This window comes from Eptatretus burgeri, chromosome 7 (assembly GCF_056783735.1).
Source record: "Eptatretus burgeri isolate ZD-2024b chromosome 7, Ebu_testis_v1, whole genome shotgun sequence".
NCBI lineage: Eukaryota > Metazoa > Chordata > Myxini > Myxiniformes > Myxinidae > Eptatretus > Eptatretus burgeri.
In genome coordinates, this window is record NC_140967.1 from 56,377,003 (window position 1) to 56,391,782 (window position 14,780).

Below are 14,780 nucleotides of genomic sequence, written 5' to 3' on the forward strand. Positions count from 1 at the left end.
AAACCATCAAGAAACCCTCCCATCACTTTCTTAACAATTCTCTCAAAGAAGTTCACTCAAACTTTTGGGTCTCACCAGCCATGATCTTTCTTGGTCAAACTACACCTCTAACTTCCAAATTTGCAGACAGGTCAGCGAGTTGTCTTCTACCTCCTCCTTTCTAGTCCCACACCTTCTGCTCTGTGCCTTTCCCCTTCCCCTGCCCACCCCATCAGATATCTACAAGCACACATGGTCCACCATGAACTCCCTTTTCGTGAAACTTCCAAAATCCAGAAATCACCACTCACCTCAACTAATCCATTCTTTCATTTCTTCCCCACCTGTGGAACAAACTTCATTCTCTCTTCCCAACAGGTCTTCAAGATGGTGGTTCCCTGCCATTTCAGATAACCTCCCATTCAAAACCATCTTTTCTTCCTCCCCCTGCCCCATTCAGGCTCAAGCCAGCTTTCCAAATTTCCAGTTTCTCCTTTTTAAGAGTTTGTTTTTGTATGCATCTTATCCATTCCCTGCATCCTCCCAGACTTCTTATTTGTCAGTCTCCCCCCTCCCCCCATTTTGCCCCTCACCTCTGCTGTTGGTGTTCCCACCCCCACACCCAACTCTTTATCCTGTTCCTGATCCTGATCCATTCTGAGTTTTAGCTCTTCCATGAGCCTTGACTTTGGTGTAAATTTGAGCTTTATTGTCAATGCAATAAAAATTATACACCATTTATAGACAGACAGGCCTGGCTGGTATTGGTTTGAAAAATCCAAACTTATAGGTTTGTACTGACTAAAGTTCCAATTGATCATTGCATCAATGTACAAGTTTCATTTGATGTACAAATACTGAAGTTCTTCCCCAAACAAACTTCATTTACCCAGTACAGATTGTAGCAACTAAAACAGCACTTGGTAGAAGACATCACTCCACCAGGCTTAACAGTTTAGGTTTAAAAATTAAGATCAAGATCTGCACCTGACCAAAATCACACACACACACACACACACACACACACACACACACACACACACACACACACACACACACACACACACACACACACACACACACACACACACACACACACACACACACACACACACACACACACACACACACACACACACACACACACACACACACACACAGTCAACTTCTGAAAAGCCAAATAGTTGTGTTTATCCTTACAATGAAACAGGTACATATTTAAAGCTCAAGTTAATTACTCTGTAGATGTTAAATTACCCCAGAAATGAAAAGTTAATCATGCTATACTTGTCGACCAAGAAGTTGTAGTTTGATGCTACATTTCTGAGAACTCAAAGAATAAGCACATGAAATCTAGGTCTCACAGCAGGAAAAGCATTTAATGCAAACAGAACTCTGTGCAGTACAATAGTACAAGTTAATGTACCAGAGTAGTTTAAACATTAGGTATTCTGTAATACAGTTTACATGGCATCAACTACTTTAATCAGGGAAGATGAAAACTCTGCTAAATATAGCAATATTAAAAAAAACAAAAAAACATTTACTTCACAGTTTAACCATCAGTCATATACAAACATTAACGAGTACACCCGCAGCAGAAAACATTTCGGTACACTTCCTCTGTTCATTTACATGGCTGGAGTCAGGGAAAAGAGCCAGTCAACTGCTCCTCGAAAATAAAAAAAGAAGTTAACAGCAGAATTTGTGGCTGGTCTGTGGTCAACCTTGGTTTGAAACAGAAAAAGTTGTAAGATTCAGAAACAAGGTCACAAAAGGCTGGAGGAAAAAAGAACAAAAATGATGCAACAATCTCAAGCATTATATTTCTTGACAATTGGACATATACTTTACTATGTCAGCACAAAGTGAGAGCTGCGGGCAAACAACAAAACTTCCAATGAAATTGGTCCATGCAAAATAGACCAGTATAAAAGTCTTTACCCAAGGCAATAACAAAACGAGTCCGAGTTAGTACGAAAAAGCTTGCAATGGTAGTGAGGATACAAAATACCAAATGCAGTCAAAATGCCATAAACTGTACAAATAACCTGTCATGTAAGATTCAATACAAAGCGAGATTTCATTAACAAATATGTTAACAGACCAAAAGGTACAATGCTATGATTAAAGATTGTTTGAAAAGTTCTGACCAATCAAAATCAACAGTCAAAGTTTGGTTGCAAGAACCATTCACCCCCCACGCCCCCCCCCCAAAAAAAATAAACAAACAAAACAAACTTTGGGAAGGAGGTGGGAGGGGGTAAAGAAAAATAAAAAAATAATTATTAAAACCTTCAAAAGAGTCTTTGGGTTGTTGATAGCCCTTTGGTCTTGGCTGTATACCAAATGAGTTTTCAAAAGCACCACATCCGGTTGTCAAATCTATCTCACCCAACGTGTGTCGATTAAAGTGAAATGCATTTGTCCACTTCAAGCCCGTGAACTGCACACCCAACACCCACTTTCAAACCCCAAAGACATCCAGTTGGGAAATCGAGACCTGTGACCTGCATGAAGAGATCAAAACAGAAAATATACCGTTAGAGGGCAGCAAAGGGCTACAGTGCATTGGCAAGCAATTGGAAAAATAAATTCAGAAGCAGCAACTGCAACGTAATTCACAAAAAACAACAACAAAAACATGGCCAAGCAGATCTGATATAGGCTACTGCAAGAAATGGGGTGAGAGCAGGGTGGGGGGGGGGTGAAAACCTCAAAGTGCCCAAGGGCAACCTTTCCAAAATGTAGCAGATTCATTATTTAATGATCAAATAACCATCATGTTACAAAAACAAATAATTATACGTGAAAATTTAAAAAGCATTTCTACGGAAAATGATCAAAGATTCAATGAGGCTGACTGCCAACTGGGTCACTCGTTGAAAAAAATAAAATAATTAAAAAAAAATCTCCCTGTAATAGATACCATTTTGCAAAACAAAAACCAAACAAACTTCGCAAGCAATGCCCCCAACCCCTACCATTACCAAAGGATCCAGTTGAGACTTCATCTGCCAAGCACATGAACAAACAATGAGATGCATCCCCCCCCCACCCCCGCTCTGCAGTTTCAACAGCAAGCAGACTTAACGAAAAATACAAAATGCTCATCAACATCAAAGACAGTGCCTCAAATGAAAAAAAAATTAAATAAATAAAAAATAAAACCTCAAAGTGCCCAAGAGATCAATGAACTTTACACACTTGCCAACCCTCAAAATTGCGGACAACCCTTGGCACCCGGTGTTAAAGAAAGCAAAGCAACTGCAGAGACTGTGCTAAAGAGGCGAGCTTCAAAAGCCCACTTGCCGGTTTATCCCCGAGCAGTTTCGTGAACTTGTGACAAAAACCAGGTTGTGGGATAAAGGCACGCATCGCACCGATTCACCAATCAACCTTTCATACTCATTTCGCTTGTGGAATGTCCTCCAACCCTCACTTGAAATGTAACCAGTATGTGGGAAAAGGAATTTGAACCTCCAGCATCCCAAAGGACTATAAAGCAAGTTACCATCTAAACATTCCTGGAATTGCAAAGCAACAGTTCACAAATCAATCCTCACAAAAGGTGGCAAACATTATGGCCAAAGGGGAAGAACAGTCAGCAAAATAGGACGTCTTAAAATTCAATAATTAATCATACCTGCTTAGCTATGCTCAATCACATCACCAGCCTGTTCCTCACAGGAAGCAACTTCCGTCACAATCCCTTGGGCCTCCACAAGGAACACAGCCGCAGTTGTTTCGCCAACATCCTCCATAGTTGGAGCAGCTTCCACACTTTGTTTTGAGGCATTAGAATCCACCAATTCCAGCAAGAGCAACTGCTCTCGTCCTTCCCTTTTGTTTGATAAGCCATCCTGGCTGGCATCACTTCCAAGGTCAGAATCGGTTTCAAGCACATTGTCAGATTCCTCAGTCAACGTTTCCTTCTCCTTTGCATCTTTGGGTGTTTTTGCCAAATCCGACAGCTTTTGTGTTTCATCATGGACCTTCCCAGTCACAGAAATCTCAACTTCAGGGATTGCCTCAAGGACATCAGCATTGGGCCCTTGGTCACTCTGTCTGCTCACCAGACCAGCAGCATCCTCAACCTTCTTCAAATGCATTTCATCAATGACAGATTTGTCCTCATCTTTAACTACAACCACGACTTTCTCCATTGGTTGATGCACCTCTTCTTCCAGACACTCACTTGTGGATTGGACAGAATTCACTTTTTCATTGACAACATTTGTTGCTGCTTCAAGGGCAGCTGCAACAATCGACTGGGCAGTAACGTCAACAATTTCCTTCTGCACTTCATCTGAACTGGTCACCTGTGGCTCAGCTTGAGAAAACGCATTACCTTCAACAGCTGGTGCACCTGCGACATCTACCTGCAGCACGACTCGTTCCACGTCTAAAGGCACTTTACAACACTCAGACTGCACATCTTCAGGTTTGCGCAGCTGTGTAGTTTCACTACCAGCTCCATCACAATTTGACAAAATCACAGAGGTTGTTGCAGATGCAGATTCTGTGCTAGTCTTATTCTGACTCAAATCCAACACTATCTGCTGTTCCTCAGAAGATTTGGGGCATTCACCAGGAGGCTGGGAATTCTCTAAAGTGCCACTCGAAGTTACAGTTTTAGTGACTTGATGCACAACAGAACCAATTGTAGTTGTCGAGAATTTTACCACCTCAACAGATACAGCCTCAGCAACTTCAGATTGTTTCTTTGAAACAGTCTGCATAGATACATTTACACTTTCACAATGACCCTGTACAGCTTTCTCAAGCATTGCAGATGCACCCTCAATATACTCATTCCCAGATGCAGAACCTTCGACACACCCACTAGTACCATTTTCTACAAATTCTTCCTCAGCAGGTGTTTCATCATTCACCTTAACTTCCAGAGCTTGTACAGCAACCTCTGCAGCAAGCCTCTGCAATTCCTTTTCCAGTCCTTCATCTTTCATCTCAGAGGAAGTATCCCCACAAACCTTTTCTGTATTTTCCTCATACTCTGCAAGGGGCACAACGGCAGGTGTGTCAGAGTCACTCTCATCACTTTTCACCTCTCTTGAAACCAATGCATCTGGGTTTTCCTCATGAGAATCAGCTTTGGATCTTTTCTTCTTCTTGCCAGGGAGTAACTTTCGGAAAGACCAAGATGACAATGTGCCAACTTCTGCTTTTGATCCATCACCAGCTTGGTTTTGGACCTCCACACCACCATCCTGTTCTTTTATAGATTCTAGAGTGGATGTCTTTGATGCCTGCTCTTCAATGACCTCAGGCTGAGCAGCTTGAACATTTTCCTCACCTTTTGTTTTGGCCCACTTTGGTGACACGAATCGCTTGAGGGAACCCCAGATAGCTGCTGTAACTGGGACATCTGATACTTCAGCTTTAGAATCTTCCATCGGTGTGACACCCTCAGCAGCAATCGCCACAACTTTGCTCTCAGATTCCATATCCACTTGGGTTTCTGGAGACCCTTCAACATTAATTTGATGCTCTTCAACTGAAGCTGGTTCGACTTTTTCATCTGCATCATTTGCAGCTTCGACGCTCTCTGCCGGTGCATGCACCGATTCTGCGACTGCAGCCGACTGCTCTTCTTCAGAGTCTGAGGACCTTCTACCACGCTTTTTTGCTGAGCCAATGCAAATGAGAGCTTCCCATGGTACTCCAGCATCTGACTTCTTTTTCCCACTGTCTTCCTTGGCCTGCTCTTCACCAGTGGCTTTTGAGGTCTCATCTTTTCCCACAGATGAACTACTTTCTGTAGAAGACATGGTCTCAGTTTTTACAGCTACTGCAGGCTGTTCTTCTTCCTTGTCACTTTCAGAATTCTTTTTTGCCAGTCGCTTGGGTGCCACAAGCTTTTTGAATGATGACCAGGCTGTGATTCCTTCCCTCTTCTTCTCTGGCTTTGCAATTTGTGATTCATGCTCCACAACAGCTTCAACACACTCTGGAGTGGCTGGTTCCACACTCTCTGCAACATCCCCAGAAGTCACTCCTTGGTCATTCTTAGCATCATTTTGTACTTCAGACTGTTTATCAGCACTTCCTTCAACTTCATCTTCCACTTTATCTTTCCCTTTCTTTCCAGAAATGTATTTGAGGGGACCTCCCTTCAGAAGCTTTCTCAATGGGCTTCCTGGAGATTTTTCAGAAGACAAAACAGTCTCATTGCTTTTGGAAATTTCAGCTTCATGACAAGGTCCTTCAACACTTTTAGATACTTTTGGAAGCATCTCAGCTGTTTCTTCTTCCTGCAAAGGTTCTCCTTTCGCCTTTGAATTATCGACGATGGTAGGCACATCCAACATTTCTGTTGGCTTGGATTGCACTTCCGTATTGAGGCATAAAACTTGTTCAGGAGTGGTGCATTCATTTGTAGCAATAGACTCTGCATTTAGGTTCGATTCAACAACACCTTGAACATTTGTCACAGCTCCCACATCAGCCTGTTGCACTACAATTTCTGCAGATTCCTTTGTTTCTACAGCCTCATCACTTGTTCCTTCATCTTCTGGCTCTTTATCCTGCTCAATCTTTTTGTCCTCTTGAGACTGCTTTTTCCTTAAACCAGAAAATAATTTATTGTTGAAGATCTTCTTTAATGGAGACCTCACCTGGTTACTGGGCAAGGTTACTTCTTCTATACCAACCCCATTTGAAATTCCCTCTTCCTTGACCCCATTTTCTTGTTCCGTTACATCCTCTTTAACCAAGGGCTGTGCTGCTTCATGCTCACCATTAGTCATGTCTGTTGCAGGAGACTCCTCAGCAACAGCAGAAGCAGAAGCAGCAGCTGGGGCTTCAATATCACCTTTCACATTAATAAGTTTAACAGGCTCTACCTTTTCTTCACCATCTTTTTTCATGGCAAACTTGAAGCCACCAAACTTGAAAACCTTCTTAAAACCAACATCACGAGGCAGAGAAGCAGGCTTGGAAGCAGCATCAACAGAATCTCCATTCCCTTCAAGTTCTGCAACATGTTCCACAGTGGCGGCAGCTACGGCCTCCGCAACAATCTCTTCCGCCTGCCCATTACTCTGGACCACGTCGGTCACAGTTTCAGCCTCGGTTTTCTGCAGCTCATTGCTTGGGTCCATGTTAGCTGCTCGATCACCTTGACCCACTTCAAACGAGGAAAAAGGGGAAAAGGGGAAAAGGTGAAAAGGAAAACAGAGTAATATTTTCCACAAAATTTAACCTTGCACACAAATGTATGCATTTACATTTAATCCTTCCCAAACAGCTTCATTTATCCAGCTGTTGGCTAAAAAAAAAATCCAACATTTCCCAGACATCTTTTTGTTGAAACTTAGACAATGTCAAAGTCCAAAAAAAAATTAAAATTTAAAAAAAAAAAAAAAAAGTGTAAGCCTGCCCCTAAAATTTTATGGAATCAAACTTGCCAGTAAAACATTTCACAATGGCAGGTGAAAGTACCAAATTTAAACTGCAGCTTCATCTCCACCTACATACATCAGCTGTAAAGTGTCTCCCACAGCCATTCCTACAGCTTTGAGCCGAGATTGAAGATAATCTCTTAACTTTTACAATAAGAATTTGATGTCAAGCCAAGAAACTTCGCAAAGTAGAGAAAAACTCGAATTTTTTTTTCTTCCTAAAACCATACTTGAGTTAAACAAATTGCTAATCATATAAATCACAAGACCAATCCCCATATGGCACAATTCATCTATACTGATAAACATCTTGGCACATTGTGATACCTTGAAAAGCTACCTTGGCCTGCCAGAAATAATAATAATTAAAAATAAAAAATAAAAAACGGTTCGACAAGCAGTCACAGGTAGGTGAGCTAACATTTGGCTGATGCAAAAGGAATGCTGATCTCATCAACTACCACAATCATCATGCGCAAGGTGCACAAATCCAGGTCAATAGTTTTACGTTTGAAAAAGCAAATTCAAATTGCACTAAAGTAAGGGGGAGGGGGGAGGGGTTATTTTGGAGAATCAATGACACGACATAGTACCAACACAGAGTTGAAGCAGACTTGAAAAGACACTCAAAAAATTTCAATGTGCCATGATGACAGTGGCAAGAATCAACATTGGAATGGCTTACACAGGAAGCTGTTAATACACCTGCAATTTAGAACAAAAAAAACCTACAAGTGTTAAAAGCATGAAACACCAACTTTGCTTCAATTAAAGTCAAAATCAAATGTACAAGACAATTGTAAAGAACAGTGAAAAACAAGTTGCCCACAAACTTAATTTTTTATTGTTCCATAACAGAAAGATGGCTGTGCTTCCAAGTATATTTTAAACCAAACACCTGAAAATCAGCTTTAAAACTTTCAGCCCACTGTTTGCCTTCATTTTTATAATCTCCAATAACTTCACCACCAACAAGAAAAATAAACTCATTGCTAAACAGAAGCAAACACACCAACTGAAGTATCACATTCTACTGTATATGATTGGAGCAACTTTCCAAAATGGCACGACTGAAAGACTAAAATATTGAAAGGACAGCTTCAGCAAAAGAACCCACCACCATTTCTCTTTTCAAAGCCCAATGACAGATCGACAACCAGAGAAAGTAACTGAGAGGAAGAACAGATTTCAAAACTTGACAATAGTACGAGCACACCACAGATTAATATTAATACTCAAGAAAATAATATTAATACACAAGGTGAGGCAGACAGTGGGTTGAAAATTCTGCAAAGTGTGAAAAAAATAAAATAATAATAAAAAAGCAAATCCAGACGAGGTGAGAATAGGCCACCAACTTCAGAACTGTAGCATCAAAGGTTGGGTGATTGCGGTTTCCTAAACTGTCAGGCTAGTGATACCTTTAAGCAAATGAAATGGCATTTCAAAATCAATAAATAGCAGCAGCTTCAGTCTTCACTCATTTCAGTGTACAATGCACCACTGGTTTGCAGCAATGGAAAGGTTAATCCGAAAATATACAAAAATCAAATAATTTGCCATGATTAAATGGCATATGATCAAAGGGAAACTGAATGGTAAAATGTGATCAAACGGTAACGATCATTGCAAATGAACGCAAGCACACTGGGGAAACAAAATAAAAAGAACGCACAATTTAGGCCTCGTCACAGCAAGTTACTCATGCAACAGCCATAGGCTGAGCGAGAGCATTGCGATTGCGTATGTGGAATAACTAGCCAACGAGGGCAGTGAGAATCGCAAAATTTGGCACAGAAGAATTTAACTTTGAGCTCACTTGTAAGGAAAGGAAGATAAAAAAAAACAAAAATTGAGTACAGGACCATTTACTCACACGGTGACATGACCGTATAGGGGAGCACCCTCTGGGGCTGTATTTCAGCAAGAGAAAAACCATACAAGTCAGCACCTCCAGAATGCCTTATAGTTCAATATGAGATAAACTCACTGCATTATACAAAGCAGTGCAGGCACGGGCCACACCCAGGTGAGAATTGCGCTGGCCACAAGTACAAGGAAGGCAAACGCACAAACCAAACTGCCAAATGCACTCTCCAGACATGGCACCCAAAAAGCAAGTTTATAAAACAGCAATAAGTTGTTAATCTGCCACAAACACAAAGCCATTCCAAAATGAAAATCATACCAGGCTGAAGTATAATGGTCAGAGCATCTGTTGAGTCTGGGAAATCGGCGGTTCCAACTTGACCCCCACCGAATCATACCAACGACTAAAAAGGGTACGTGCTGCATCCTTGCTTGGCACTCAGCATATAAAAGGATAGAGTGTGGTTAAAACCATTGTGCAGGCTTGGACTCTTCCCACTTTTAAATTCCTTGCGAGGAGACTAATTATTATACAAAAAAGGTGACCTTCACACGACCCCCAGCCAAGGGTGCACACAACATTTTGCAATCCATCGTTAACCCTCAAGGACCAAGGGACACATGTCCGAAACTTTAAAGTGGTGCATGTCTGATATTTTCCCTGCAATTTTAAACTACATGATATTTGTACATTGGCAAACATTGCAGCCAACACTGGGGCAGGAGCTTTTGTCATTGCCATAATGTATTCTTTGTCGATCAAGAAAAACTTGCATTTTTTTTTTGTCATGCATACTTTTGAACATAAAATCATATTGGTGATTATTACAGCCAAAATCGCAATTGAATTGAACTTTTATCTGAAAATTACTTTCAAGATGCTTGTGGTCATCAAAGGGTTAAAGAGGACAAAACTTTAGAAAAAGAAAGCTCACACAGCAAAATAAATAAATAAATCATACAAACAAACAAACCAAAGCTTACATTAATCAAAATGAGAACTGAATGAAGAACTTGCAAACTGGCAAGCTTTGCTTCATCCATTAAAAAGAAGTGACATGACAAGTTTTCCAGCTCTTTTCAGAGCTCAAAAACGACAAGAACATTTCCCACCCCCCTTCCCCCCCAGATTTGCTGGGCTATGTTCCCACCAATTTCAACATGGGACATCACACAGCAGGTGCCTCCTTAGGCTACACGCTGGGACGCACGGATAGAACACTCAAGCCCACGGCGCAATCCACCCGCAGCTGTTGAAAAGTAGCACAGCTGCAACAAGAGCACGATAAAGCTACCACCTCCCAGCTCCCCCCCCCACTGCCCCCTGCCCCACTCCAACACCAACGCCCAAGTCTGTCATGGTCGCCATCCCCTCCCAAGCAGACAGCTCCACTCCTAAAAACAGAACCTTCCCACCCCACTAGTCACTTATCCATTCCATTCCCAACCCCCCAAGATGCCAGGTCCATCACCGAACCCAGCAACGACACCCCATTGACAGTCGCCCACCTCAACACCACAAGGTCTGAACCCCCTTCCCCCACCCCCAACACCCACACTCCTCACCCCCCCCCCCCAACCTCACCTCCCGCTCCGGTCCATCATGCCCAAAGACATACACACTCACGAACATACGTTAACACCACTCTACCCGCAAATGCACAGGCCACGCTCAAAGCTTCAACTCTTGTAATCCATGGGGTAATGGCAATTGATAATATTCAAACATCCTCAAACGAAACTATATCACGTCAAGGAAAGTTTAAATCATCACGACACTCAAATAAAATAGAAATGAGAACAAGCGACATCTCAAAACCACAATATATATGAATAAATAAATAAAATCCCCCTTCTCCCCAACCCCCAAGTAAGCCACAGCAGCTCCACTTTACCTGTAACAGTAACAGCTGTAAGCATTTGTTAGAAAAATCCAGCAAAGCAGGACAGATAACGAAGAAAGTCAGAAAATTGATCCACGAACTCCAAGTGGTGAGTAACTCTGGCTAGGCACGCATTCTCCACCAAAGCCACACCAAAATGAGGCTCCAGTCCGCTGGACAAATGGGGATTAAGTGGGAGAACAAAAACGCTGGTTGGCAGGGGGTCTCATTACATCAGGCTGAGCCTATCCAGCAGATGGGCTGGGGGTGGGGACGGACGGTCAAGCCACGCCCCTATAGGCCTGCAATGCTCCACCCACTCACACCCAAGCGCAGGATGTTTGACGAACCAGACACTTGCGCTAAATGTTATAAAACAGGCTTGGACTGGACGGGCGATGAAGTAAAGGTAAAGACAGGTTGCTGGCATTTGCAAATCATGAGAATAAGTTTCTGCGGATTTCCATTTTGCTCACATATGAAGAAGTTGCTCAATTCAGCCATTCTGAAATGCAAGATGCCGCACAGTTCTTGCATGAAACACCAAAAAGGCGTCTAGACCCTGGATTCAAAATCCATTTCTCAACTTCATGTCCACAGAAGAGATGACACCCGCAATTTAAGAATCAACAATCATGTCCTTGTACAAAAACGCTGGATTCTAATGAAGGTTAGAGGATTTGCCGTGGTATTGGCCTTAAGGTCAAGCAGAACACCAATGCAAAGCAATTTGGATTGCCAACAGGACAGCACACTTTGAAACGTTTGGGGAATTGCAGTGCATTTCGGGTCTGGAGTTTCCTTCAAAAGCGGTGTTCGAAGGAGAGAACGCAGTGGCCCAAAGCACCACCACTCATACGGCATATGTGGAGGGGAACATGTCCCGCACCCCAATTTACATGGCCGCTCTCGATACTCGACGAGACCGGGGTGTGGGGTGTAGAGTGTGCAGCGAAGCAAAGGAGAATCCATTTGTTTGTTCCAAATACGTCAGACGAGCAGTGATCCTTCAAGGAAAGAGCACAAAGTATTGAATGAGGACTTGCCCAGGTCCAGCTCTAGAACTAATAGCTGGTGCTTGCACAGAAGCCACGGGGATCACTTGTCACCACATGCAGTGCAAACTGGATTGGAAGTAAAACATTATTGGTGTGCAAAGTCAAATGGCAGAGTGTGAAGGGTTTGAGGATCGTGAAGGTACATACGACATTTTCCACCTTCTCCCACACCCCCTCTTACACCTCACCCACCCTCACAGCCTTAATCTCAATGAGTCATCGCATTGAGCAGAGTCAGTGAGGCTTACTTTCAAATCATTCGTGACACGAACTAGGATATTGTGCCAAGGTGTGCGTCAGCAGTTGGTCAAACAAGGGATGATGCACGAATCACGTTGGTGAGGTTAAAACTTCCACTAGCCCTTTGCTCCCCCACAAACCCTACCCCTTTTACCCCAGTAGAATTAATTGGCTGTCAAATGAAAACCTCACAAGGACGATTACGACCACTACAACCGCTGTAACAAATTCCCTGATTATTCACACCCAGAAGGGTCGACCAGGGAAACTTTTGGCCCAACTTTCACAAACCAGTCGACAAAGCATGCCGTTCAACTGAAGGTGGTCGGATTTTGGTTCAGGATGCTGGGCGAAAACTCACCTACTCCTTGCAAAGGACCGTGGGATGATCTTTTAAGGTCCACAGACCAACACCAGCAGATGGGACACCCAAAAAAAACGTCAATCCAAGGGATAGCCCAACAAAAGTGAGAACGCAGGCCTGTAAAGCAAGATGATTTAGAACCAGGTTGGGCATCGAACATAAGATGTGACAGCTCGATTTAATAAGCAAACAGTAAGATTAAAAACATTACAACGATCCCTCTTAGGCATACCACCTGCCTCGAATTAATAAACAGTAACATGCAAATTAATGAATCATACAACAAATGAAAACAATAAATGATACCACTCCACAAGCCTATCAGACAAAAATCAGGTTAATTGTGGAAAGAATACAACGGCGATGACTAGTGAGTGACAAAGTGTTGACAATTTTGTCTGAGGCAGATCAAAATTGTCTCAACGCCCTGATACTTGCTTTACGGACAAAGCACAATCAAGCTAATGTCGCAGTAAATCGCCATTTTTCTCGATGACAAATGAAACGTGCCCCTCACCCCCGAGCCACACGCCTCCATGAGTGGGGGCTTGCGAGGCCCAGCGCTTTGGGGGCACATAAAGGTTGCACTTTTAAAATGCACAAAATAAATAAATAAAGGTTCTGGTGTGGATAAAGTAATTCAGTGATTGAGGGAGGAGTGGGACTCATTATCATAACGACCCCTCATGCACATCACCGCAAACAGCAGTAAAATGCAAATTAAAACTCATAATAATAATAAAGGTTAATAATCACATTTAAAACTGGAAGGGCACACGGAAGAGCGCATACCTCCACCATTTTTGAGATCGGGCTAGATATAGTTTTTGACACCATCTCAATGGTGAAGAATCACTTGAAAAATTAAATCATTCTCATATCCAGATCCGGATCTTCAACAAAATCGAATCAATTTGTCATGGTCAGACACCCAACTTGTCCACAACTTTTTGAAATATCCTGCACACAGACAGACAGATAGACGGACAGACGGACGGGTGAAAACAACCTCCTTCACCTTTGGTGGCAGAGGTAAGAAGCAGGGAGATTTAAACCAGAGGACACTCAAAAAAACAAAGAACACCAAACAAGCAATGGTAAACATGGTTCAATCTCATACTATTATCCCAGGCCAACATCAAGTGGGTGTTCAACTTATTCTGATGACATCATTCCACAAAAATGCAATGCACACTAGTCATCTGCATGGAGGAGGTTGCAACTCATTCTGTTGACAGTTCGATCGAACATGGGCACATTCAAAAGGCTGCAAGCAGCTAGCTGTCAACCAGAGCAAAGTAGCAACAAGAAAAGAGCATTGAACAATGCAGATCATCGCCAGGGTATACGTTACAGGAGATATGAGTAACGATCCACATTAAAGTAAATCTGCGTGCAGACGCTCGCTGAAACAGATTGATTACAATGGCCTCTCCCATACCATCGGGAACGGGTGAGGCTCCTCAGAGGGAAGTTGAGAATGTAGAGTGGGTGGAAAGGCCAGCTGGAAAGCCATGTGTTCCGAAAAAGCACTCTGTGACATGCAATTTCGATGAGCGTTTCAGTTTTAATCTATTGCACATAGATCATTCTCAACTCACTAAAAAGTACTTCCTAATTGAAACTTAAAAGTTTGCAAAACCCACTACAGTGGAAGAGTGGGAGGAAAAAAAAAAAACAAGAAAAAAAAAAAAAGACAGTTTTGAAAGAACGGTTCAAGAAGGCAGACGAGCACACCCTCACCGATAAATTGGTACGTTACATTGAGCACCAGGTAGATAAATACAGCCAAGAGCTTTCATTGTGTTGGAAGTCATACTTTATTGAACAAAAGCAATCACAGTTATCAACTAGAGGGGAAGCATGCGGTAGAGTGCAAAACCTCCGCCGCCAATGAGGACTTGCCCAGGTCCAGCTCTGGAACTAATAGCTGGTGCTTGCGCAGAAGCCACGGGGATCACTT

General features: G+C 42.5%; 1 protein-coding gene across 4 annotated transcripts in view; it reads right to left on the reverse strand.

The window, feature by feature from the left end:
• Positions 1–1,339: 1,339 nt before the first annotated feature.
• Positions 1,340–14,780, reverse strand: part of AKAP12 (A-kinase anchoring protein 12) — a 61,712-nt gene continuing 48,271 nt past the window's right edge. Inside the window, exons 1-3 of one of the 4 annotated variants that reach the window (XM_085888559.1) lie at positions 11,168–11,412; positions 3,626–7,129; positions 1,340–2,489 (exon numbers count right to left, since the gene is read on the reverse strand). In XM_085888559.1, the coding sequence (XP_085744685.1) occupies positions 3,630–7,129; positions 11,168–11,192 (3,525 nt within the window). In that variant the 5' untranslated portion in view covers positions 11,193–11,412 and the 3' untranslated portion in view covers positions 1,340–2,489; positions 3,626–3,629. Of the gene's footprint in view, positions 2,490–3,625; positions 7,130–9,591; positions 9,717–10,423; positions 10,458–11,167; positions 11,413–14,780 lie in introns of those variants that run through there. The other 3 variants (XM_085888560.1, XM_085888561.1, XM_085888562.1) reach the window with 3 other exon arrangements.